Below are 25362 nucleotides of genomic sequence, written 5' to 3'. Positions count from 1 at the left end.
ATATTTTTTTTAAGTAGTTGGTGCTCGATTATTAGGCATAATTTAATTTATTAATATCATTTATAAACCAGGCTACTATCGACCCATTACTAATTAAACCTCACCCAATTAATATATAAATTATAATATCAAAATCGTCCTAAACACTACTAAAACACGGCAAAATTACAAATTCCTGAAAATGACATCCAAAATTATTTAGTCCGAATTAAATCCCCAATTAAATTTAAGTTGAGCCGCTTATTTAGGAAACTTTTCAATAGGATTCCGTTTAAAGCTTGAATTCGAATTTTATGATTGAAGGTAAAGAAGTAGTGCATCCCGAATTAATTTATGCACTTTTTAAATATAATTTTATAAATATTTATTATTTATTTTAAATACTTTAATATATTCTTTTTTAGAAAAATTTAGTCATTAATTAATATCACATAATTGAGAGGAATGAATAATTAAAGATGAACATAGTCATACTTTTAAGTTTGTCGATAATTTTATTTTAGACACTTGAATTATAATATGTTTTGATTGAGGACTTGAATGTGTGATAATGTACTTCTATAGATATTATGTAACGACCTGTATAGTCGTTTTGAGCAACAGACTTCAATTCTGGAAAAACTGGCAGAAGGCGGACCCCACGACGGATCGTCAAGGGCACGACGGACCGTCGCAGGGTCCCGTTTCAAAACACTTAGAAAATCTGAAATTGGGTACTAAAAATCGACTCTCTGAGACTTCAGTGAAAATCCATTCTCTGAACTTTGCGACGACCTGCAGGACGGACCGTCGCAGGCACGACGGCCCGTCACAGGTTGCGCGAATCCCAGGCAGAATCGGATTTCCTTACACGTTTTAAGGGACGTTTTGGGACTATTCTTTCCTTAATTATAGATTTCGTGGGTTTATATTAATAACTCAAATTCTTGGGGGTTAAAAGAGGTAACCCTAAGTTAATTAGTGGGGTATTATTGCCATCTTTTATTCTTAATTATATACTAATTAGGATAAAAGAAAGAGGGTTTGAATAAGAAAAATAAGAAAGAACAAAAAGAGACAGAAAAAGAAAGAGAACGAGTAGAAAGAGAGAGAAACGAAGAGGATAGCAAGGATTCTAAGAAGATAGCTTGTTGATTTCAATTCTTCGGTGGAGGTAGGTTATGGTTATTTCATGCTATTCGTAGTAAACTCTTAATAGTGAATGATATGTGTTAGTAGTATTGTAAACCCTTCTATATGCTTAATTGTATGCTTGCATGAATGATGTGATTATGTAATTATGAATAAATAAGCATGATGAAGCTATTGAATCCCAAATCTTGAAAAGAAACCCTAATCTACTTTGATAATGATGATGCCTTGGTATGAAAGAAGGCTTGATGAATGAAAGTAGTGAGATTAGGGGATCGGGTGCCACGTTCCGGTACCAGGATAGAATATGGATCGGGTGTCACGTTCCGACACCAGGATAGAATATGGATCGGGTGCCACGTTCCGGTACCAGGATAGAATATGGATCGGGTGTCACGTTCCGACACCAGGATAGAATATGGATCGGGTGCCACGTTCCGGTACCAGGATAGTATATGAGGATCGGAGTGTCACGTTCCGACACCAGGATAGAATATGGATCGGGTGTCACGTTCCGGTACCAGGATAGAATGAGGATCGGAGTGTCACGTTCCGACACCAGAATAGTATATTGAGGAGCGGAGTGTCACGTACCGACATGAGGGGAATAAAGATAATGAATCTTGAAATATGTTAATATATCCAATCTAATGAACTAAATTCTCAAATGAGTATGATGAGGAGGTGTGAGTCCTCATTGATGTGCTTGGTGTTGTAACTAAGGGTTATGGTAACTATAAATGCTGCATGCTAAGGATATTAGTTGATTTTATGATATTGCTTAATACATACTGTTTTCTATTTTGAGTTGGCCGATGATATCTACTCAGTACCCGTGTTTTGTACTGACCCCTACTTTTATTGTTTTCTTCTTGTTTATTTGTGGAGTGCAGCAAACGTGCCGTCATCTTCGACTCAACAGTAACTCAAGCCAGTCTTACTACATCAGAAATTCAGGGTGAGCTAATGCTTCTAGCTTGGACTGGATCTTCTTCTCCAAGTCTTGATGCCTTGAACTTCCGGCATGGACTAGCTTCTTATGTATTTTTAGCTTCTTAGAATACTCTTAGTTTAGTAATTTGATTATAGATGTTCTTGTGATGATGACTTCCAGATTTTGGGAATAATAATAGTTATTGATTTTATTAATGAGTTTAAGTCTTCCGCATTACTTTATGTTGATATTACCTTGAAATGTTAAGATTTAGATTGGTTGGTTCGCTCACATAAGAGGGTAAGTGTGGGTGCCAGTCGCGGCTCCGATTTGGGTCGTGACATATTATCGCCTCAAATTTTTAGAAACACTCATTGGCAATGGTTTTTTGTTGTTGCATTAGTAATGGGGCGGTTTTATTAATTGGGTGTATTTTAATTAGTAATGAGTGGATGTGGATGAGAAGGGTATTTTGGAGCCAATAGGTAGATGGAGAGTATTTTTGTACCTTTTTTATACTTCAAGGGTATTTTAGGCCCTTTTCTGAATATTTTTTGCTTCCTTTTTCCTTCCACTTTATTTTATCGGGCTTGATACGCTCAAACTTACTTCTCAAATGAGAAGTAAAGCGGTCGCGTCAAGTAAATAACCCAACTAGTGAGGTTGGGATCGTTCCCACGAGGAAAATAGTCTAGACTTAACTTCAACTTGTTATTACTACTAATCGGTTGATGACTTCCTTAGAAAGTAAAAGCATAAAAAAGGGGGGTTTGTATTTCCTAATAAGTAAAAATAACTAACGAACTTGACAGAGACACTTAACAGCTTTTAATTTGGGGTTTTAATCAATTAATCAAAGTAACTAGGGTTTACGTGTTCCCCACAGGTTCATAACTTGATAATTCTAACTATAACAATTCTTTCCTAGTATCTTGCATGCAAAGTGATAAGTTATGTATTTCTAAATCCTTGGTCCGGCATCTAGAAAATCTCACTCCGCACCTTGGTCCGGCTACGTGTGTTGCTTTCCTAACCCTTATCCTTACCTCATATTAAGCATCGTATTCGATATTTGACTAAGTTATTAGCTCGTACCAATCAATACTAGCCTATTAGATAGTATACACTAAATCTATGTTATTAATTCTTTTCCTATTATCTACCTTCTTGGTCTGGCAAGTAGCATTAAGGCAAGTTCTAACGTTGATCATCCGTTAAAAAGACTTCTAAGCGAAAGAATTATTAATACATGCAAGACACTATTCTAGAATTGTTATTTTAGCTAGGGTTTATCTCATTATTTGCCTATGGTTCCCACAACCCTAGTTATGGAGTTTAGTTCCTCATAGCCATAAACACAATATTCAAATTTTTAAACGAGATTTCATTACTCACTTCAATGAGAAAGAATAAAGTCCGAAAATTTGCTTGATTAATCACCAAAAATTACTTGCAAGAATCTCCCAAAAATCAAACACTAAAACACAAAGTCTAATAATATGATGTTTAATCTCACAGAGTCTAACCTCAAAAATGAGATTTTTCGAACTATTTATAGAAAATAAAAACCTAATTAAACAAGGATTCTAATTACTAGAAATCTGGCAAAACGCGCCTGGGTCGACGGACCGTCGTGGACTCCATCGTCCATACTTGGTGCAATTCTTCTGCTGCTTTCTTCATTCCCCTCGACGGCAAGTGTGACAGACCGTCATAGGCACAACGGTCCGTCGAGGGTCTCGTTTCAAAATACTTCAACTCTTGGAATCTGGGTACTGGATCACTTCTCTGATCTTCACGACGAACCTGCAGGACGGACCGTCATAGCCATGACGGACCGTCACAAGCTTCGTAATCCCACACTTGGTCAGACTTCCCCATCTTCCTTCAGCAGCTTCTCTAAGCTGCCACCTACGGACTGTCACAAGCACGACGGACCGTCATAAGCTCCGTAGGTGGTCTCTTCTGCAATTTTCGCTCAAAATCTCCGCATTCAGCTTTGGACAGATTTCCTGCAAAACAAAGAGAAAATTATATCAAAATTAGCATAAACAAGGCTTTTGAACACACTAAACTTAAGGAAAAAGTATTAATTATACCGTGAAACCACGGTATATCAGGGCTCTTTTATTGTCTTTGGACTAATATTTAATAAACTGAACTTAGTGCATAATTTGCATAAAAATGTGTTTGGAGCATAAATTCATGTTGGTAACGTGTTATAGATAATAAATCAAGAAGATGAATATCGTAAAAAAAGGTAGAGAAGAGAAGATCATTATTTCTCTTTAAGGGATGACAAATCTACTAATGGGAACACGTGTATTAATAAGAAAAGAAAAAGACATAAAGTCACTATTGATTTGTTTAGAATTTTTAAAAAAGATATCTTAACTTTGCAGGTGTCCTGTTACCCACGAACCCATCTAAATTTACAATAAATGTACCATTTTGACTAATTTTAACATCACTCGTGTTGTCACAAAATATGAGCGTGTGAAGACTTTTGGGGGGCCCATTTTAAAAAAGCAATTACTTATGTCTACCAATTTTTTTAAAAAATAATGTGAGTGTGCGTGTGTGCATGCACGCGTGCGTGTGTGTGCGCATGTGTATGTGTATGTGTGTGTGGATGTGTGTGCATGTGAGTGTATACGCCCGTGTGTGTGTGCGTGCGCGTATGCGCATGTGTTCTAAAAAAAAAGGTAATGTTATTTTTCTTAAATATTTTTTTCCTTTCTGGTCATTTTTCTTAAAAAAAAACTAATGTTAGTTGTTCATTCTTATTTTCCTTTTTTTTAAGAAAAAAAATCAAATTAATTTGGTAACTTTTTCCTCCTTGAGATTTGAAAATAGAAAAACTATAAAAACTCAAATTGGGAGTAAGGAGTTGGGAAGGTGGTGATTTAAATTTCAAAATTTGATTTGATGATGTTTTGAGTATTTAGAATTTGATTATTTGACAATATTTATTTTCATAATATTTAATTGGTGGTAGCAAGTAGGCATAAGTGAAAGTTGCCTGCTAAAGGGATACACAGTGTAAAGAAGTTAGCAAAAGTTCATTGCAAGTGACACAAATAAAGAACAGGAAACAAGATTTCCCAAGAAAACGATGAAGGAAATGGAACATAAATTGAGGTGAAGAAGAAAGAGTAAAAGAAAAGAAAATAAATCAAATAAAAATAATTAAAAATTACTTTTAACATGTGGCAAGTGACTATTAGTGCGTGACTTATAAATATTTTTATAAGTGGTATTGGGTGGAAAAAATGAGGTGTACATATTATTTTGAAATTGTTCAATAGAGTAATATGACACTAGCAAAATCAAGATGTCTTTTTAAAAATTTGAAACAGTTTCATGGTGACTTTATATATATTTTTTTGTTATAAGAAAAAATTTAACTTGGTGCAAAAGTAACTACCATAACTTTTATGAAAAATAAAATAAATTAGAGATTTAAAATATTATATAAAATATATTTATAAGAAATGCTCCCTCTATCTTCAGGTTTTGAGATTCGCATAAGTTTTTCTTTGATAGTATATATATTTTTATATATTTTAAAAGTATATGAATTATCCATATGCAGTGCTATCGTAACCCCCCTAGGTTACTAAAGTCATCACTTGGGGCCTCATATTTTTTTGGCGCCGCATTTTTTAAAAACAATAACTTTTATATGTTTTTTTTAAAAAAAAAAGAGTTATGTGTAGTATGAGTGTTAGGATTTCTACTAAGGAAAATGCATATGTGATAAATATAAACCTGATTTTTGCGACAAATAAATTGATGAAAATATGGATAAAGAAATCACCAAATCCCCTAAAGAATCTTTAGAGTTCATTACTTTATATATGTTGAATAAAAAACAAAATTCTATTCAAAATATATTTTAACCAATTGAAGCATATAAGAATATTTTTTATTTCTTTTGTGGTGGTAAAATATTGAAATTAGTAGATGACGAAAGTTTTTGTAAAAAATTATTGTCTTAACTTTGACATTTCTTTAACCCATAATAGTTATCCTGATATTGATGATTTAGATTTGTTTTATGAATTAAGAGTGTTAAGAGAAATAATAAAAGTAGAAGATAATGATCTAATGAAAATACTCAATTAAATAAAAAAAACTTTATTTTCCAAATACACATATTACTTCTAGAATAATGTTAACATTTCTGTAAAACCATCATCTCGGCTGATTTTTTTTAAAAAAAAAATTAAAATTGATTAAATCTTCTTTAAAATCAACAATGTCTCAAGAGAGATTGAATGAATTAGATGTATTATCACTTGAAAAATAATTATTAAAGCAGATTGATTATAAACGAGTACTTAATGACTTTAACATCTAAAATAATTAGAAAAGTAAATTTTAAATAAAAATATATGATGAAAAAAATAAAATATTAGAATTCCTCTCTTTAAGTTTCGCTTTACCTTCTTAATGCTTTGTAGTCGGTTATGTACATATGACTTGTACTTTTTACCTTTTAATACTTTTTGACTCTTAAAATTTGAAGGTGACAAGTAGAAACGTAAGCTAACTAACATTTTCGCTTAGACATAGACAACGAAGATATGGAACTTTGGGCTGACAGAGTAAGTTAAGGCCCGATACATAATGTGCAAGTTTTGACAGAATACAAGCTTAATTACAAGTGTTAGTACCATTTGTTGTGGACAAATAATTTGCGAACTACGAGTCACAGGGCATAGTGTGACAATAACAATAATAAGATGAGTGGAGAGAGCACAAAACCGTACATAGTGAAGAAATGCATTACCCTTTTGCTTTCATGTGCTTCCTCAACTTACAAATTCAAGCAAGTTCATGCATTTTCCATCAGGCGCCGAATCCCTTTATCGAACCCATATATGGGCAAGTACTTGATTTTTACTCTAGTTTCTCTTTCGGGTCCAATGTGTTATGCTCAACAAATCTTTAATCAAATTCAATTTCCAAATATTTTCACTTGGAATACAATGATTAGAGGTTACGCTGAAAGTATAAATCCATATCCAGCAATTGAAATACACAATGACATGTGTGTTAATTCTGTTGCCCCTGACACACATACATACCCTTTTCTTCTAAAAGCTATTGCCAAGGTGATTGATGTTAGGGAAGGAGAAAAGGTGCATTGCATTGCAATTAGAAATGGGTTTGAATCGTTGGTGTTTGTTCAGAATTCCTTGGTTCATTTTTATGGAGCAATTAGTCAAGCTGAAAACGCACATAAGGTGTTTGAGGAAATGTCTGACAAGAATCTTGTCGCATGGAATTCAGTTATTAATGGCTATGCTTTGAATAGTCGACCTAATGAGACATTGACCCTTTTTAGGAAAATGGTTTTGGAAGGTGTTAGGCCTGATGGGTTTACTTTGGTTAGTTTGTTGACTGCTTCGGCTGAGCTTGGTGCGTTAGCGTTGGGTAGAAGGGCGCATGTGTATATGTTGAAGGTGGGATTGGATAAGAATTTACATGCTTCAAATGCACTTTTGGATCTTTATGCTAAATGTGGGAATGTGAATGAGGCAGAGCAAGTTTTTCATGAGTTGGAGGAGGATAGTGTGGTGTCATGGACATCTTTGATTGTAGGTTTGGCTGTCAATGGTTTTTGTGAGAAAGCACTTGAGCTTTTCGAGGAAATGGAAAGAAAAGGATTTGTGCCTACTGAGATCACATTTGTCGGGGTCTTGTATGCCTGTAGCCATTGTGGTTTGGTGGACAAAGGGTTTGCTTACTTTGAAAGGATGCAAAAATTGTTTGGAGTTAAACCGAAAATTGAGCATTATGGGTGCATGGTTGATTTGTTAGGAAGGGCTGGTTTAGTTGAAAAGGCATACAAGTATATTAAAGACATGCCATTGCAACCCAATGCTGTGATTTGGCGAACATTACTTGGTGCCTGCTCAATACATGGTCATTTAGCTCTGGCAGAGATGACTAGAAATCACCTTAAGCAGTTAGAACCTAATCATTCTGGGGATTATGTGCTCCTTTCAAATCTTTATGCAGCCGAGAGGCGTTGGTCAGATGTGCATCAACTAAGGACCACTATGCTTAAAGAAGGGGTGAAAAAAGTCCCAGGGCATAGCCTTGTTGAGTTAGGTAATCGGGTGCATGAATTTGTTATGGGAGATAGGTCCCATCCTAAAAATGAGGCTATATATGCTATGCTTGGAGAAATGACAAGATTGCTGAGATTGGAAGGCTATGTCCCTCATACATCAAATGTGCTTGCTGATATAGAGGAAGAGGAGAAGGAGACTGCTTTGGCTTACCATAGTGAAAAAATTGCAATTGCATTCATGTTAATTAGTACGCCGCCTGGGACCCCTATTAGAATTGTGAAGAACTTAAGAGTCTGTGCTGATTGCCACCTTGCCATTAAACTAATATCTAAGGTTTTTGAACGCGAGATAGTGGTTAGAGATCGTAGCCGGTTTCACCATTTCACCAATGGATCTTGCTCTTGTAAAGATTATTGGTAGAACATAATTGTGGAATTCGAACTGGACTTTGCATAAGTTGCTTAAATTAAAGCAAATCCTTCTGGAAAAGAACGATGATGGAGAACAAGATCTGACAACATCTGCATTCTGTTCGAGGAAAGTTTAACAAGATAGATCAAGATAGGACATTTCTTGGTGGACAGATATGTAAACTCTATACGTTCTGAAGAAAAATTCCTCAACACCCTTCGATGGTGTTTTGGGTATCATATCAAGAGATGGGCCTGGGCTCTATATAAGTCACAAAAAAGGGAAAGTGTTTTCTGATCCTAAGCAAATGGGATTCATTCACTTTTCACTAAACCTGTAATAACATCAGGTGATTGCACATTCTTTTCAGCTAGTATGGATATATACTCAGTATTCTTGCATAATCTGCTAGATTTTAGATGTTTATACCCCAATTGACAGCTATGTTCCATGTTACAGCTGGTATAAATCAAGTATCTAAGAGTTGTTCCGAATTCCTTAACCTGTTGATACACATTCCATTTCAAGTTGACAATGAGCTACATGGGTTCTCAAACTTTTATGCTCAAAATAAATAAATATCTTTAAAGGTGTATTTTAGGCCCAACATGCTCCCACAACAACAAGATCCATGGTTGGGACACACACCCTTGGAGCTGTAGTATTCAAGATCTTTTAGGTTAGTGGAAGCAGTTGAAGCAAGTGTTGCCCAGTGTAGATCAGGAAGTGAGTGGATTGTGAATTTTAGAATAAACTGCTTTGATTGGGAAGTAACAAGCATGTTCATGAAATATGATCCGAAAAACTATGGTTCAATACAGAATGGGTTGTTGAAGGCATGATGCATGTTTGACTTATGTGGTGGCATAGTTCCAGAAACCAGACAAAGATCGATCATGGGGTGGACTATATGCTTGGTGGACTTCTGTATTGCATAGAGAATCGCTTACACTGTTCACCATGAGAAGTCCTCCATGCCTGAAGTCTTTGTTAGCCATCAGCAATGATTCGATCAAAATTGCCAATCCTGGCCAACCTTCTGTTCTGCTACAAAGATTCTTCATTCCTGTTGAATTTCATGGATTTAGTGCGGTTTTGTCCAAAGATGAACTAGAAACTTTGAAGAAGTCTCGGATCTCCGGCCTTCATTTCAGCTCATAATTAATGACAGTTTTTTGGTTAAGTTGATTCAGGCATCTGGCCAGATATGCTGTCTAGCTACAAGGATGATGGCATACCTGAAATCCCAAAAAAGATGGAAGGCAATTGATGTTTAGCCATTTATTCATCCATTGTTTGCCTCACATGTAGTATTTCAATCGTTTTTTAGTACAAATTATTGGGTATTGATTTCGTCACTGATTGATCTAAATAATTAGCAACAGTATAGTTTTATCAGTGGCAATAATGCTTTTAGTGACAAAAATACTATTAACCACTTAAAAGAAATCAAATTTTTTACGATAAATAAATTCGTTAGAAATGTTTATGCATATTGGGACGATCTTTTTTTCAAAAAAATTAATATAATACTTTAAGGACGAAAACACATGTTTGTTGACAGTTGATTCACATAATTTTTTACTTTGAACAACATTTTTCATGATCAAAGCTAATTTATAAATAAAAAAAGTTATTTGTTCCTACTAATTGAATTTGTTTTAGTGAGAAACTCAGTGATTGATTGAAACAATTATACAAAGCTCCAACTAGTTCGCCTAATGGGCTGCTCTACTTTCTGTCCATTTCGGCGAACTGCATCACCAACTAGGAGATGCGCCGAAGGAATTAGCTAGACCCGATGCAGTTCACCAAAACTGGGAGGTCCACTGGGAAATTGAGCGACGATCTGAGGAATTTGGTGGTTCGCTCACTAAGGTTATGTGATCATGCTAAAGTTTGCCAAATTAGAGGCTAAATTCTCCTATGCTACAGGCATAATCGATGAACTACCTCTATTAGGCGATCCGCCGAATGAGTCAGGCAAGCTCCTTTCTAACATTCTTCGGGGAGTTGCTCTAGTTTCGCTTATTCTTGTCATTCCTTTACAATGAGGAAATTTGTCTTTCTTTTGGAAAAACTGCATAAAAGAGTCATAAAACCTAAAGTGTTTATAAGCTCATACCCAAATTTAAAGTAACTTTTCATATACTCATTCTCCTATAAATATTTACAGCTCATTCTCCCTTCCCTTCATTAGCCATTTCTTGTGTATATATTACCCCAAATACTCATTCGACAAGAATTAATTACGCGCACACCATGATTGATTGTATCAATTAGCTTTTATATCCTTTTTTTTATTTCTTTATTTTGTTGTTTTTCTCTCACTCTTTCTTCCCCCAAGATTCTTGATTTGTGTGTACTATTTTGCCAAACTAATTTAATTATTTTATTCTTTAGCTTTCTTTTTTTTGTAATCTTTTTTTTTTCAAACATAAAAATAGAATATAGAAAAAGACAAGCTAATCATTTTCAAACTAATTAATAAATTAGATTAAACTACATGAAAAAATAACTATTAAAAATTCAAAAAAAAAAAAGACGAATAATTAAACTACATCTAGGAGTATTTAAGAAAAACACTTTATTTTTTATTTTTATGTATCGTTTTTGTCTTTTTCTCTCTTTTCTCATTTCTTACTTTATTCCTGAGTCTCTTTTGATAGTATTTTATTATTTATTTTCTTCACCTTTTTTTTTTCTCTTAATTTCTTTTTTTCATAAGTTTATATTCTTCTTCTTTTTTTAATTCATTCTCTTTCGATATTTTTGCTATATGAATATATAAAACACTCATTAATGATGCAATGTCATTATATAATATGTTATGATAATATCACGGAGAAATGAGTTAGTTGTAGGAAGTATCAATGAAATTGTAGCAATATATAAATATATGAAACAATCCTTAATGATTTCATATCAATATATGATATATTGTGATGGTATCATTGAAAAATAAATTGGTTGTACATGGTTGTATAAAACCTATATCAATATATGAATATATGAAAATCGTCCTTAATGATACCACAACAATATATGCATATATGAAAACAACCCTTAAGGATATCATGTCAATATATGATACGTCGTGATGGTATCATTAAGAAATGAGTTGGTTGTTAATGAACAGTTCAGGAAATCTTAATGATGCTATAGCCACATATGAATATATGAAAAAAATTCTTAATGATACCATAGTAATATATAATATGTTGTGATTGTATCATTGAGAAATGAGTCGGTTCTACATAAATGATTATAAGAAACCTTAATGATACCATAAAAGTATATGAATATATTCTAATCGTATTATTCAGAAATGAGTAGTTTTGTAAATAAACGAATGAATGAAACCTAATGGTATCATAAATGATATGAGGAGTATTACCAATACATAAAATAGTCCTTAATGATGTCATGTCAATATACAAGTCATTTATTAATAACAAACCTTAATAATACCCACTGAGTTTTTACATACTATTTTAGTATCACTTAATAAGTCAACTATGAACAAGAAAGTTTAATGAGACCCACATAGTGTTTATATACAATTTTAATATCACTTAATAAATTAGTTGTGAACCAAAAGTTTAATGATACCCATATAATATGTATATACTATTTTAGTATCATTTACTAATTAGTTATCAACTACAAACTTTAATGATACATATTCGGTGTATATATACTATTTTAGTATCATTTACTAATAGTTATAAATGACAAACTTCAATGATACATATTCAGTGGATATATACTATTTTAATATAACTTATTAGATTAGTTATGAACAAAAATGCTTAACGATAACGATATAGTAGAGATATACTATTTTAGTATCATTTAATAAATTAGTTGTGAACAAAAAGATTAATGAAATTCATACTATAACATCTCGCAACTAGAAAGAACTAGAAAAGAGTTTAAAATCTGAAAATACTTATTTTTGGAAAGAATAAGAAAATCTGAAAATATAAGTAAGTTAAAAAGTAAGTTTTTGGTCAACTACAAATGACCATAACTCCTAACTCGTGATGAGTTAGGTGTAGTTTCAGATATGGTTGGAAATCCCTTAGAGTAATATTTTCAATGCCGCTGAGTTTGCATGTTTCGATATCGTATGAGTGAGTTATGCCTTTCATAAGTTGGAATGTTAGATTTAGGAAGCCCAATCAGAATTTGGAAAACGGCAAAGTTGTCTTTACCTAACCTAATTAAATTAATTTATTTTTAGGAATTAATTTGGGATATAACCAGACCTTTGTTTAGTTTAGAAAAATAGAATTCACGCTAGGGCTTGGAGAAGAGAGAAAAGAGGAGAGAAATCAAGAATCGTCACGCTCAAGCTTTACGCATATCATTCGTCGGGGGTGATTCCTAAAAAGGTACGTGAAATTACATAGTGTTGGATTAATTCACCCACACGCCAATCTTTTTTAAACTCAGTGAATCTAAGTTATTTGAATGTTAAGAAAGTGAGTTCTTGAAAAACATTGTTGAAAATTCATTGAATTCTTAATGATTGTGTTGTTGAAGTTTATTTTTGATTTGATTTGTATTTTTGGGTGTATATTTGAGTTATATATATTGGGTATTGATAGTACTAATGATCTCAAGTGTTTGGTGGAAAGAACCATGGAAGTTAAGGGGGTTTAGCGATGAAAAAAGAAGGAGAAAAGTTGAGAACACCTGGAATAGGGGTTGGGGCCTGAGCCTCTCAGAGCCACAAAGGACAGTCTCTTCCCGTAGGGCCTTGGGGAGCCACTCCATAAAGAGCGCCCCATTCTGCTCTTTGTAAGATGAGGGCTGGCGCCCCGCGCCTCTCAGAGGCCAGAGACGCCAGTTTTTTCATTCTTCCCCTACCTTTTCGTACTGGTTCCTAAGTGATGTACCTATGTTTTCTAGTTGAATATATCACTCTAAGGTATATCTAAACATCATGAAATTATCTATAAACATGAGACCGTGAACCTTGAATCCATAATTCAATTCAAGAAAAGTTAAGATCAAAGTCAAAGAAGTTAAGATTCAAGTCTTAAGTTAAGAAGCAAGTCAAAGCAAAGTTCATAGAAGTTTTCAAGATTCTTTAGCAATGTTTTAACTTTATTTTAAGACTCAAGTTTCAAGTTAAGTAAAGAGTAAAGGGCTTAGTTCATTTCTCAAAAGGGAACTAAGTATTTCCTGAAAGTTTAAAAATGTTTCCACATTTAAGATAAGAGGAAACTAAGATTTTCAAAAGAGTTTTGAGCAAGAAAAGCGAACATCGATTCCAAGAGATCTTTTAAAGCTTTGTGTTTGAGAAATTATCTCAACCCGAAGAAAGAAGTTGTTTTAAAAACACATGAGCTAAGTATATTTTTGGGAGTAGTATTGAGTACCGATATGGGGATGCGAGTTCATAATAATTCAAGTCTCCATAAATCATGTATTCATCATGGTTATTAATGGGTCATACTTTTAGATGGTCACATAAGTTAAGTTGGTGGATTGACAAGAAGGAGTTTCTCAGAAGGTAAGCACCCCTCACTTCTAACCGGAAGGTTGCGAGTTCGAGTCACCAAGGGAGCAAAAGTGGTCGAAACTCCTAGGAAGGGGTAACAAAAATAAAAATTAAAAAACAATAATAAAAAATTTAGTGGATCCACTAAGTTAAGTAGTTGTATGCGATGACAAAATATAAAACAATCCTGGCAGCGTGGGCAAGATGTTGTATCACCATTTAGGCTCATAGTAGTGGTTTTCGGTTAGAGAATCTCCCACAGAAACTATATTACTTATTATAAAAGTAAATTTGAGTTTGTTATTGCATTTCTTAACGAATTAAGTTGTTTACACTGTTTTACAAGCTTTATATATTGCATGTGTCTAATTGCTTAATATTAAGTAAGTCATTCACGAGTTGAGCAGAGTCAAGGTACGTGTTCCCTCTTACTTTATGCAAGCTTAGGTTTTTGTTCTTGCATTCCAATAATCGGCATCTGGCGTACTGTTGATCCAGTGAGCAGCTAAGAGTCAGTTGGTGAGCCTCCTTACATTCCGAAGAACATTATTTATCGTTTGATTTACAGCTTTTGGTTGTTATGATGATTGGGGGTCCTATTCCAACATCTTTCTTTGTTTTTAAGGATTCATAAACAAATAACATAGCTCTTTAGTCTTATTCATTTAAGTTGTAAACGTTTAGGACATAAGTTGCCACTTTGGTTACGTATTACTTTTAAGTTATTTATTGAGTTATCTCTTGTGTTAAAGTCTTCCGCTGAGTAATAAGTCAGGCTAAAGGTCCGCTTGAGGCCAACAATGATCTTCGAGTGCCGGTCATATCTAAGGTATAGGCTCGAGACGTGACACATACAATCTTTATATATTATTTTAGTATCACTTTATGAGTCAATTATGAACAAAAATATTTAATGAGACCCACACAATTTGATATACTATTTTAGCATCTCTTAATAAATTAGTTATGAACAAAGAGGTTAATGATACTCATACAATATTCATATACTATATTAGTATCAGTTACTAAGTTATCTATTAACAACAAACCTTAATGATACCCATTGAGTTAGGGTGTGCACTATTTAGATTAAATCAAAAAAAATTATTCTAATTTGAATTGATTTTTCGGATTCTTTGTTTGGTTTTTGGATTTATAATTTACTTTGTTTGATTTTTTGGTTTGGTTTCGGATTTAGAAAAATAAGAATCAAAAAATAAAAAAAAACGAATTAAACAAAGTAAATTATAAATCAAAATATCAAATCAAGAATCCAAAAAACCAATCCAAATTAGAATTCAATTTGTCATGTTTGATTTTTCGATTTAATCCAAATAGTGTACAACGCTAACTCAATGGGTATCATTAAGGTTTTTTGTTAATAGATAACTTAGTAAGTGATACTAAAATAGTATATAAATATGTTTCTAATTATTGACAAAATCGATTAACCAAACAGAAAAAACCCAAACTAAAAGAGAAAAACCAAACCAAATCAAATTTATTTTGCTGTGGATTGAGTTACACTTCTTCAAAATCAAAAATTTTGAAAGGTCAAACCGAATAGTGTAAAATTGAACCAAAAAACCGAATGCACACCCCTACATTCAATAGAGATAAAATATTTTAGCGTCACTTAATAAATTAGTTATGAACACAAAGATTAATGATACTCACAATATTTATATATTATTTTAGTATCACTTACTAAGTTAGGTATTAACAACAAACCTTAATGATACTCATTAAATAGAGATATAATATTTTAATATCACTTAATAAAGTACTTACGAAATAAATAGTTTAATAATACTATATTGTATTCATGTACTATTTTAATGTTACTTAATAGATTAGTTATGAATAACAAAACTTAATGATACCGATACATAAAAGGTATATTATTTTAAGATCACTTAATATATTAGTTATGAACAAAAAGTTTAATGATACTCCTATAGTATTTACATCCTATTTTAGTATTAGTTACTAAGTTAGTTATTAACAACAAACCTTAGTGATACCCATTCAGTAAATCTATACTATTTTAGTATCACTTAATAAATTAATTCTGAACAAAAAGTTTAACGATACTCAGACAATATTTATATACTATTTTAGTATCACTTACTTAGTTAATCATAAACAACAAACTTTCATGATACTCATTTAGCGGAGATGTACTATTTTAGTATCACTTAATAAATTAGTTATGCACAAAAAGATTAATGATACTCATACTTATTTATATACTATTTTAGTATCACTTACTAAATTAGTTATTAACAACAAACCTTAATGATAACCATTTGGCAAAGATACTATTTTAGACACTTAATAAATTAATTATGAACAAAAGATTAATAATACTCCTACAATATTTTTTCTTATAAAATATTTTTGAAGAATGATTTTACGAGTAATTGATGAAAAAAACCTTTATAATACCTATAAAGTATGTAGATATTGTTTTAGTATCACATACTAACAAATAGTGTATGTAGTGTATGCAGAAGAGAACCTTAATAATATCAATATATTATGTAGATACTCTATTGGCATAACTTAGTAATGAGTAACCTATGAAGAAAAAAACCTTAATGATTTCCATTATAGTATATATATAGATTCTCTTTTAGTATAATTTAAGTAACGAGTAGGTAGGGTATGAAGTAGGAATATTAATGATACCTATATAGTATATAGACATTTCCTAGTAATTGCTCATTTTCTAGATTATTTCAAAATGACATCAATTAGTATGTAAATACTACTATAGTATCATTTAGTAGTTGCTCATTTTCTCCAAATTATTTCTGAATGATACCACAATAGTATGTCATATACTATTATGTCATCATTGAGTAATTGCTCATTTTTTATTGATTATTTTTTAATGATACTTGATTAATATTTCAATATACTACTATGGTATCATTTAATAATTGTTCATTTTTGTTGAATATTTCTGAATGATATCAGAATAATATACCATATACTACTATGGTATCATTTATTAATTGCTCATTTCCTTCATATTTTTCTAAATAATACCAAAACAGTGTGTCATATACTATTATGAATTATTCAGTAATTTTTCATTTTCTAGATTATTTCTGAATGATACCAGATTAGTATGTCATTTACTACTTAGTATCATTTAGTAATTGCTCATTTTCTCCATGTATTTATGAATGATACGAGAATAGTATGCCATTTGCTATTGTTGTGCGGAATTTGAGATAATACGAGAAAATATAAACGCGAAAAACAAGACAACAGATTTACGCGGTTCACCAATAAATTGGCTACGTCCACGGGAAGAGAGGGAGCAGTTTTATTATGGAGAGGCAAAAACAGAATTACAGAATAGGGTTTCCCATAGCGTCTATATATAGTGCTAAGCTACGCCCTAACAGGCTTGGGCCCAACATACAGAATCAACAGAAAATTAAGGGCCCACTACAACAACATTGTATACCGTCGGGCCGGGGGCGTCTCCGCCCCCCCGGACCCCCAGGCCAGGGGGCGCGTCGCCCCCTTGGACCCCCCGACTCGCTGACCGGGCAGCGAGACCTCCGTCCTTTCTGTTTGTAGCGGGTCCGATTCAAGGCATTCAACAGCTATTATAGTATCATTTAGTAATAGCTATGAGGATAGTATGTGCTTTACTATTATGGTATCATTTAGTAATTGTTCTTTTTTTATTATTATTTTTGAATGACACCAGAACAGTATGTCATATACGACTATGCTATTATTTAGTAATTTATCATTTTTTCTAGATTATTTTTGAATATATATCATAATAATATGTCATATATTGTTGTGGTATAATTTAGTAATTGCTCATGTGTTTCACATTATTTTTGAATGACTCCGGAACTATATGGTCATATACTACTATGACATCATTCAACAATTATTCATTTTCTCCAGACTATTTTTGAATGAAATCAGAATAGTATGCCATATATTATTACGCTATCATTCAGTAATTGCTCATTTGTTTATTATTATTTCTAAATGATACTACAACATTATGTCATATACTACTATCATATCATTTAGTAATTGCTTATTTTTTCCAAATTATTTCTGAATGATACAAAAATAGTATGTCATATATTAATATAGTATCATTCAGTATGTCTGCAATTTTTCTTGATTGTTTCATCAATCTACGAAAAAACAGCATGTCATGGACAAGATTATGTATAGGCATTATATCTATATAGTACGATCTCGGAATTATATATTGAAAACCTTCATGATATAGAATGCCGTTTTACAACTTGAGCTATAGTGATTTTTTCTAGTAGATTAGATAAACTTGAATTGGTTATTTCGAGATTTCCGTGACTATCTATATGGAAGTCATTTCCAAAGTAATATTAGTAGCAAGATCAATTTCCTTACATGAATTTTTTGCATAAATTGATAGTTCTTTAAAAAAAATTTTGAGATATTTCTAGAGAACTGATTGCAGAAGTAGGCAAAGATCAACAAATAAGAAACAACATCCTAATACTTCTTCATCAAGTCGAGGTAAACTTAAACGGTCATATCACTAGATACTTTCAATTGTGAAAATGCTTCCGCAATTGGATAACTCATGTCAGAACTTCCATTAATTTTTAAATGATCCGCTATTTGTTTTACAAAATCTTTGAAATTCGTAATATTGCCTACGAGCAGTACATCAACTTTGTTCTGCAAATTTAAAACTTCATTATGCTTTAAAAGAGTGGGTATTTGCTCCATCCTTATAATTGATCGAGTGTTGATTTCAACTGGAAGAAGGAGAATCTTCAATGAAGAAAGAACGAGAAATGAGGTAAGAATGAGAACCGCGGATAAAGATGGAAGGAGAATTGGGGTAGAACATAAAATTGATCAAAAATTGAGCTTTCTAATTTGTTGAAGTGACGGAAATTGTTGCTTTTGAAGTTTATTGTTACGGATTTTTAGTTTGCTATAGCCAATTGTTTGAGGGGTACAAAATGTAACTATTTAAGGAGCTATAAAAATAATAGGCAATAAGATTGTAATTATTTTCATTCTATGGGTTATTTGCTTTATATCCCCTTTTCTTTTTGGTGGAGTAAGGGCCTTTGGGCCGATATCCCCCTTTTACTTTGTTGTTTGTTACTTTTTGGCTTTGGTTGATCTCATTTTGTTAAGTCTATCTCTTTGGCCTTTTTCATTTTCTTTACATTTTGCAACCCCTCATGTGTTTGATAAATCATAAAATGTTAGAGCTTTCATTGACAATTATTTGAGGATCGATTGTATTCAATATCAATGACTTTAATAGTTACCATGATGTAAAGTGTTGATGTTGCAAGAATGAAATCGATGTGGTTGTGCCGTTGAGCGATTTCTTTAAATCTTTTGTTGACTAGGTGTGTTTTGATGTGAGTCTTGAAATGAACATCACATGTACGATTTTGATCTTTTTGAGATATGCTAAATAAGTGCATTTTTAAATGCCATATGTGGTGAGGTGTTACTTGATAGCATTGAATGAATGTGTGTGAAGTCTTAGAATTTTCCTTGTTAGTCTAATTTGTTATATCTTGGTGAATGTAAGGCGTGATCTTGGAAAAAAAAATCAAAGAGGGAGCCCAAATGTCATCAATCCTTTGTGACTATCTCATGAGGGTGTGCATCCATTTTGACACCATTGGAACCTAATCCATATTTTGTTACAAAACTAAAAGAAAGCCTCTTGAGTCAAATTGTCCCTATCTTCTCACATAAAATCCTTTTTAAAGAATTGTGATGTTTCAACAGTCAAATTAGATCAAAAGCTTAAGTTGGGGGTGTGGAAAGGAAAGAGGAATAAAACCCAAGTGAAGGGCAAAAATATGAAATGAAACTCAGCTTTGAAGTTTGTTACAAAAATAAGGAACCCTCATTATTAAAGAAAGATTCATTGTGATGAAAATGCTTTAGAAGAATAAAAATGGAAGTTCTCAATAGGAGCAAAATGAAAAACAAGTTGAGATCATGTAAAGATGATTGCAATAATGCAATGAAAAGGTTAAGTCACTAACCTAAATTGACCATACCTTAATCCTCAGCCCCGTGAAAATCCTAAAACACCCTTCCAATCTTGCATGAACTAGGTTGTGCGATGATAGAAAAGTGTTGAAGAAGAAGGAAATTGACGATTGAAACATGTCAAAAGATCAGTCCAACACAGTTGACTGACTTATCTGCAGCAAGTGTTGATGAGGAAGGAAGCTGACGATTGGATTATGCCAAAGGAACAAGTCCAGCAAAGCTGACCTACTAGTTACATTATTGCGAAAGAATTATAGTTGCACTAGGATTAGACTACCTATGTTAATTAGAATTATATTTCGTGTATAGTTATATTGTGATTATGATTATATTACGACTAGGAATACTATTAGAATTATAATACAACTAGGATTTAAATTATTTATAATTGCATTGTTATTATTATATTAGTAATAGGTATTGTAATAGGACTCTAAGCATAGTTAACTTAGAACTCTACAATCCTCTCTTATATAAGGAGTATGTAACTCAACATTATTATTATTATTATTATTATTATTATTATTATTATTATTATTATGAATTTATCAATATTGGTCAACCTATCAATACTATCATTACATTAATACAATCATTGATTTCTCTAATCTTAGATTTGAGATTTCTTCATGGGTTTCTACATGGTATTAGAGCTTAAATCTCTTCCACTCTCTGAGTATTGATAAAAAAAAACAAAAAAAAAACATACGTTGCAATGCCCCCTTATATGAAAAACCATCAACCTCCTTAGTTCACCAAATAATTGTCACTTGCTCCATTAAACTTAAGCCAGCAAACTACCTCATAAAGAGGATGCACATATCACAAAGAATGAACCAAGTAAAAGTAGATGTTCCACTGGACAGACTGCTAGGAAAGTTGTAGCGGCTAAGAAGGATGCAAAAGATAGTGACACAATTGATGATTGGAAGGAGAAAATGTGTTTATAAGAAGTTGGATCTCAAGCACCTTGACTGAATAAAGTATATACCTAATTGTGGGTTGCTCAACTGCCAAGACGATGTGAAAATGTTTGAAAAAAAACTTATATTCACGAAAAAAAAACAATTAATTTTTCTAGAAGCTTAGGTAAGACACCATATTCCACTCTTAATCAATTTGTTAGTGCTCTCACATGCTTTGATATAAGGGAAGAGGAAAAAAAGTGTCATAACAAAAACCATAACATGATATTATCTGCTAAAATAAGGCAGGGGAAAAGAAGGCAGGGGAAGAGGAAACAACATCAACATAAAGCATTGACAAAATAAGTTTTTGCTGGGTATTCAAAGTCTTTTTTTGTTGGATATTCAGCAACAACAACATCAATATACCGAAACATTGACAAAACAAGTTTTTGCTGGGTATTCAAAGTTTTTTTGCTAGATATTCAAAGCAAGCTAGGAGTAACCGTTCCTCTACTCACTAGCTTGAGGGGAAGTGTTGAAGAAGAAGGAAACTAACGATTGAAACATGTAAAAGGAATTAGTGCAACACAGTTGACTGACCTACCTGCAGTAAGTGTTGATGAGGAAGGAAGATGAAGATTAGAACATGTCAAAGGAACAGTTCCGAAAGCTGATTGACGAGTTTATATCACTTTAAAGAATTAAAGTCGCACTAGGATTAGACTACCTATGCTAATTAGGAGTATATTTCATTTATAATTATATTATGATTAGGATTATATTACGACTAGGATTACTATTAGAGTTATAGTACAAATATGATTTAGATGATTTATAATTGCATTATTATTATCATATTAGTAATAGGTATTGTAGTAGAACTCTAAGTATAGTTAACTTAGGACTCTACAATCCTCTCTTATATAAGGAGCATGTAACTCAACATTATTATTATTATCAATTATCAATACTGATCAACATATCAATACATCAATTCAATCCGTGATTTCTTTTTCCTATATTTGAGATTTCTACATGGATTTCTACAAAAAGTATGGGCAAACCTATGGGATAAAGCTTTCATGTGTTTCTCTTTTCTCTTTTGAGAGTGTAGGAGTTGCATTAATTCGTTCTTTCTTTGTTGATTTTCTTTTTGAGAGTATGAAATCATTCTTGATGTGAGGGTAATTGAATGCGCTTATTGAAACATGGGCTTGCATGACATAAGAAGATAAAGTGAGCTTGAGCTTGTGTGGGAACCGACTTGTCATCATGATAGACTTTAGAATGTTGTTGAGAACAATCTTGTAATGACACCTGCTTGTTAGTTCTTTTGAATATTGTTACGGGTACCTTTATTGAGCTAATTGTGTTATTAATTTACTTGAGGACAAACTAAAAATTAAGTTAGGGGTGTTGATGAGTCGTAGATTTGCACCCATTTGAGGTCTATTTAGCTCAATAAATAGTGTTCTCAATGCATGATGTTATCATATTCTAATGATATATTGGTGATTTGCAGTTATGAATGCTAATGGACAAGAAAAGAATGAATGCATGAAAGAATGACAAAAAGGTAAGTACGTAGTGTAAAACCGACTCTGATGGTCGCCAAAAAAGAAGGGAAAATCGCATAACAAGCATGGCATCGCCCAAATTAACAATGCAATAAGAGTTTTTTTATTGGTTGGTAGGAAAAGTCATAGAGAAAAGGCGATACGCCGAGTGAAAAATGCGAACATGGCGATATTTGATAGTTTTTGATGATAAAATGCAAGTTCAGAGGGAAAACTAATGCATTGCCGATTCGCCGAGCTCGAAGAGAAAACTGAGGAGGATCGCTGAATGGTGATCGAACATCCGAAGCCTGGAGCAAGAAACAAGCAAGTTGAAACCTGATTGATGACTCACTGAATGATATCGGTGAGCCGACTAATGTCATCGAGTGAGGAGAGCATATTAGTTTTAGGACGAAATTTAGCAATCTATAAATAACTTAAAAATGAGAGAGAAAGGGGTCCGAAACTAAAGAGAAAATTCTGAATATTCTAGAGATTGAAACACTTTCCATTGAGTGAAAAAACACTTTATCCGTTAGGCTTTTTGAATTGATAATCCTTAATTTGTTAAATTGGGGTTTAATTACAAGTTTGTTTGCTTGTAATTACTCCAATGCATGTTATCCATGGCTGATTTCATGCAAGGTATAATTTATTTACACTTTATAATATGTGGCTACCCCCTCCCCCCACTCTCTTGGGGTTTGATTATAGGGTTGGGTGTTTATTTAAGTTAGTATTGCTTCGTTTTATCGCTGATAATCATAGATTCAAACTGTTACCAAGTTATTAATTCATGAATTAAGGTGACCAACTTGATTGTAGCATCGAATCTCGTATAGGTGCTCGAAAGAGACTACTATGAGTGGGTAATATGTTCGACTTTTGCAATTTAGTTATACTAAATATTAAGTTCAAGGTTGTGAGTTATTAGAATTGCATGTAGTTGTCATATATGTGCAAATGCCCAACGAGAGGATAATAGCCTCCACAACAACGACCCAACACAAATAATCTTGGCACAACATCGGTAGTGAGTCAGTACAATTATTCAGACCATTCATGGAACATCATACATTACACATACCAATTATGTTCATTCTTTTACCTCACATTATCATCCATAGAACTTATTCATCATTTAAATATACACATAATATACGAAATCCTTCTCTAATTCCCATTACTCCTAGGTACTACCTTATGATATAGCTCTTCCTATCATTCAGAAACCAATGGGAATACATAGTTACCAAATCGATGAATCTCGAAATAACACTTAAAAATATCCTCTACCAAGTTTCCAATGTTTAAAAATGGTGAAATGGGGATGAAACCTCAAATTTTGAAAATAATTCATTCCAGGTCAAAATTGCATTTTGTGATTGCACCCTCAAAGCCTCACAATTGCAATAAAAAATGGGAGGTCAACTCATAGATTCACCTTCGCGATCGCGGCCCAGGGTCACACAATAGTGATGCCTGAGGACCTATCTCAACATGATTGAGACAAACCCCACGCAATCACGATGTACAATTAAGCACCCTTATGCGATCACAAGAGAGAGCCGCAAAATCACAATAAACAACACAATATGCAACAATAGAAGCATCAACAAACATCAAAACTTAGAAAAAATCACGAATGAGCATTCACAATTTGTTCGAAATCCCGTACAAATAAACAAGATAACCTAGCTAACTAAACTCGACGTTTTGAACTCAATGGATTGGTCAAGACACAGATTCAAGGTCTCCTTGACCTGGAACCATTAAAGTCGCAATAAACTAACATTCACTTAACAATACCAACCTTCCCTTGAAACTTGTGAAAATTGAACTAAGAGCTCACCTAGGCCTAATATTTCCCGAATATAACTGAATTGTCAGAAATCTAAAGCGTATGAGAAACCGAATATTGAACGAAAGTAAACTCGTTGTCTAGTTATACTTAAACTTTGAACTAGGGGTGTACAAAACCAAACTGAAAATCGAAACAAATCGCAAATAGATTCAAATTGAAAAAAACCCGATAAGTGGTTTGGTTTGACTTGATTTAGTATTGAAAAAAAAATCCGACTATATTTGAGTTTGTTTTGTTTTAACTAAAAAAACCAACCCGAGATCAAACCAACCTAAAATTATATATATAATTTTTAAAATTTTATTTTATACATAATTTTTTTTACTTTAGTAACATTTTAAAATATTTCTTATACTATTTCTTAGTTATTATCTTTTAATATTATATCAAGATTAAAACCTAGAATCGAAATGATTTAATAAAGATTCTGATTCATACATATTGATAATTATAATAAAACCTAAATCAAAATTAAATTAATACTAATGCACAAAGAAAATCAATTCAACACTATGAATGACAATAATATCGAATATTTGTTCTTTTGTTTTAAATTGGGTTAGATAATTAAATACATAATCTAATTTTAGTTCTCCTTAAATATTTAGTAATGTAACTAATACTTAATAAACTTATTTTAGCATGATTTAGTACTTTTAAATTATGATTATTTTCATTATGACTTTACAGTATTTATTTTATATGATGATTTTATTATTATTATTATTATTGAATATTTTTATGTCATCAATATTCATCTCATATTTTGTGTTATTTTTTAAAGAAACACCTTAGATGATTGTATTTTGTTTGAACTAAAGAAATATTTGGAGCACAAGTTAATTATATGTTTCTGTGCAGCCTTTACCGAAAAATCCAAATTTTTTG

At 32.4% G+C, this 25362-nt stretch overlaps 1 protein-coding gene across 1 annotated transcript; it reads left to right on the top strand.

Annotated features, from left to right (window-relative positions):
- The first annotated feature begins 6669 nt into the window (after positions 1–6669).
- LOC101262032 (pentatricopeptide repeat-containing protein At4g21065) lies at positions 6670–9934 on the top strand. The gene is made up of 2 exons (XM_004244838.5): positions 6670–8911; positions 9022–9934. Exon 1 carries the CDS (start codon positions 6814–6816, stop codon positions 8569–8571), a length of 1758 nt encoding a protein of 585 aa, XP_004244886.1. The 5' UTR covers positions 6670–6813; the 3' UTR covers positions 8572–8911; positions 9022–9934.
- The last annotated feature ends 15428 nt before the right edge of the window (positions 9935–25362 follow it).

This window comes from Solanum lycopersicum, chromosome 8 (assembly GCF_036512215.1).
Source record: "Solanum lycopersicum chromosome 8, SLM_r2.1".
Classification (NCBI taxonomy): domain Eukaryota; kingdom Viridiplantae; phylum Streptophyta; class Magnoliopsida; order Solanales; family Solanaceae; genus Solanum; species Solanum lycopersicum.
Note: the sequence above shows the minus strand (reverse complement) of the source record. Positions and strands in the feature narration are given on the sequence as shown.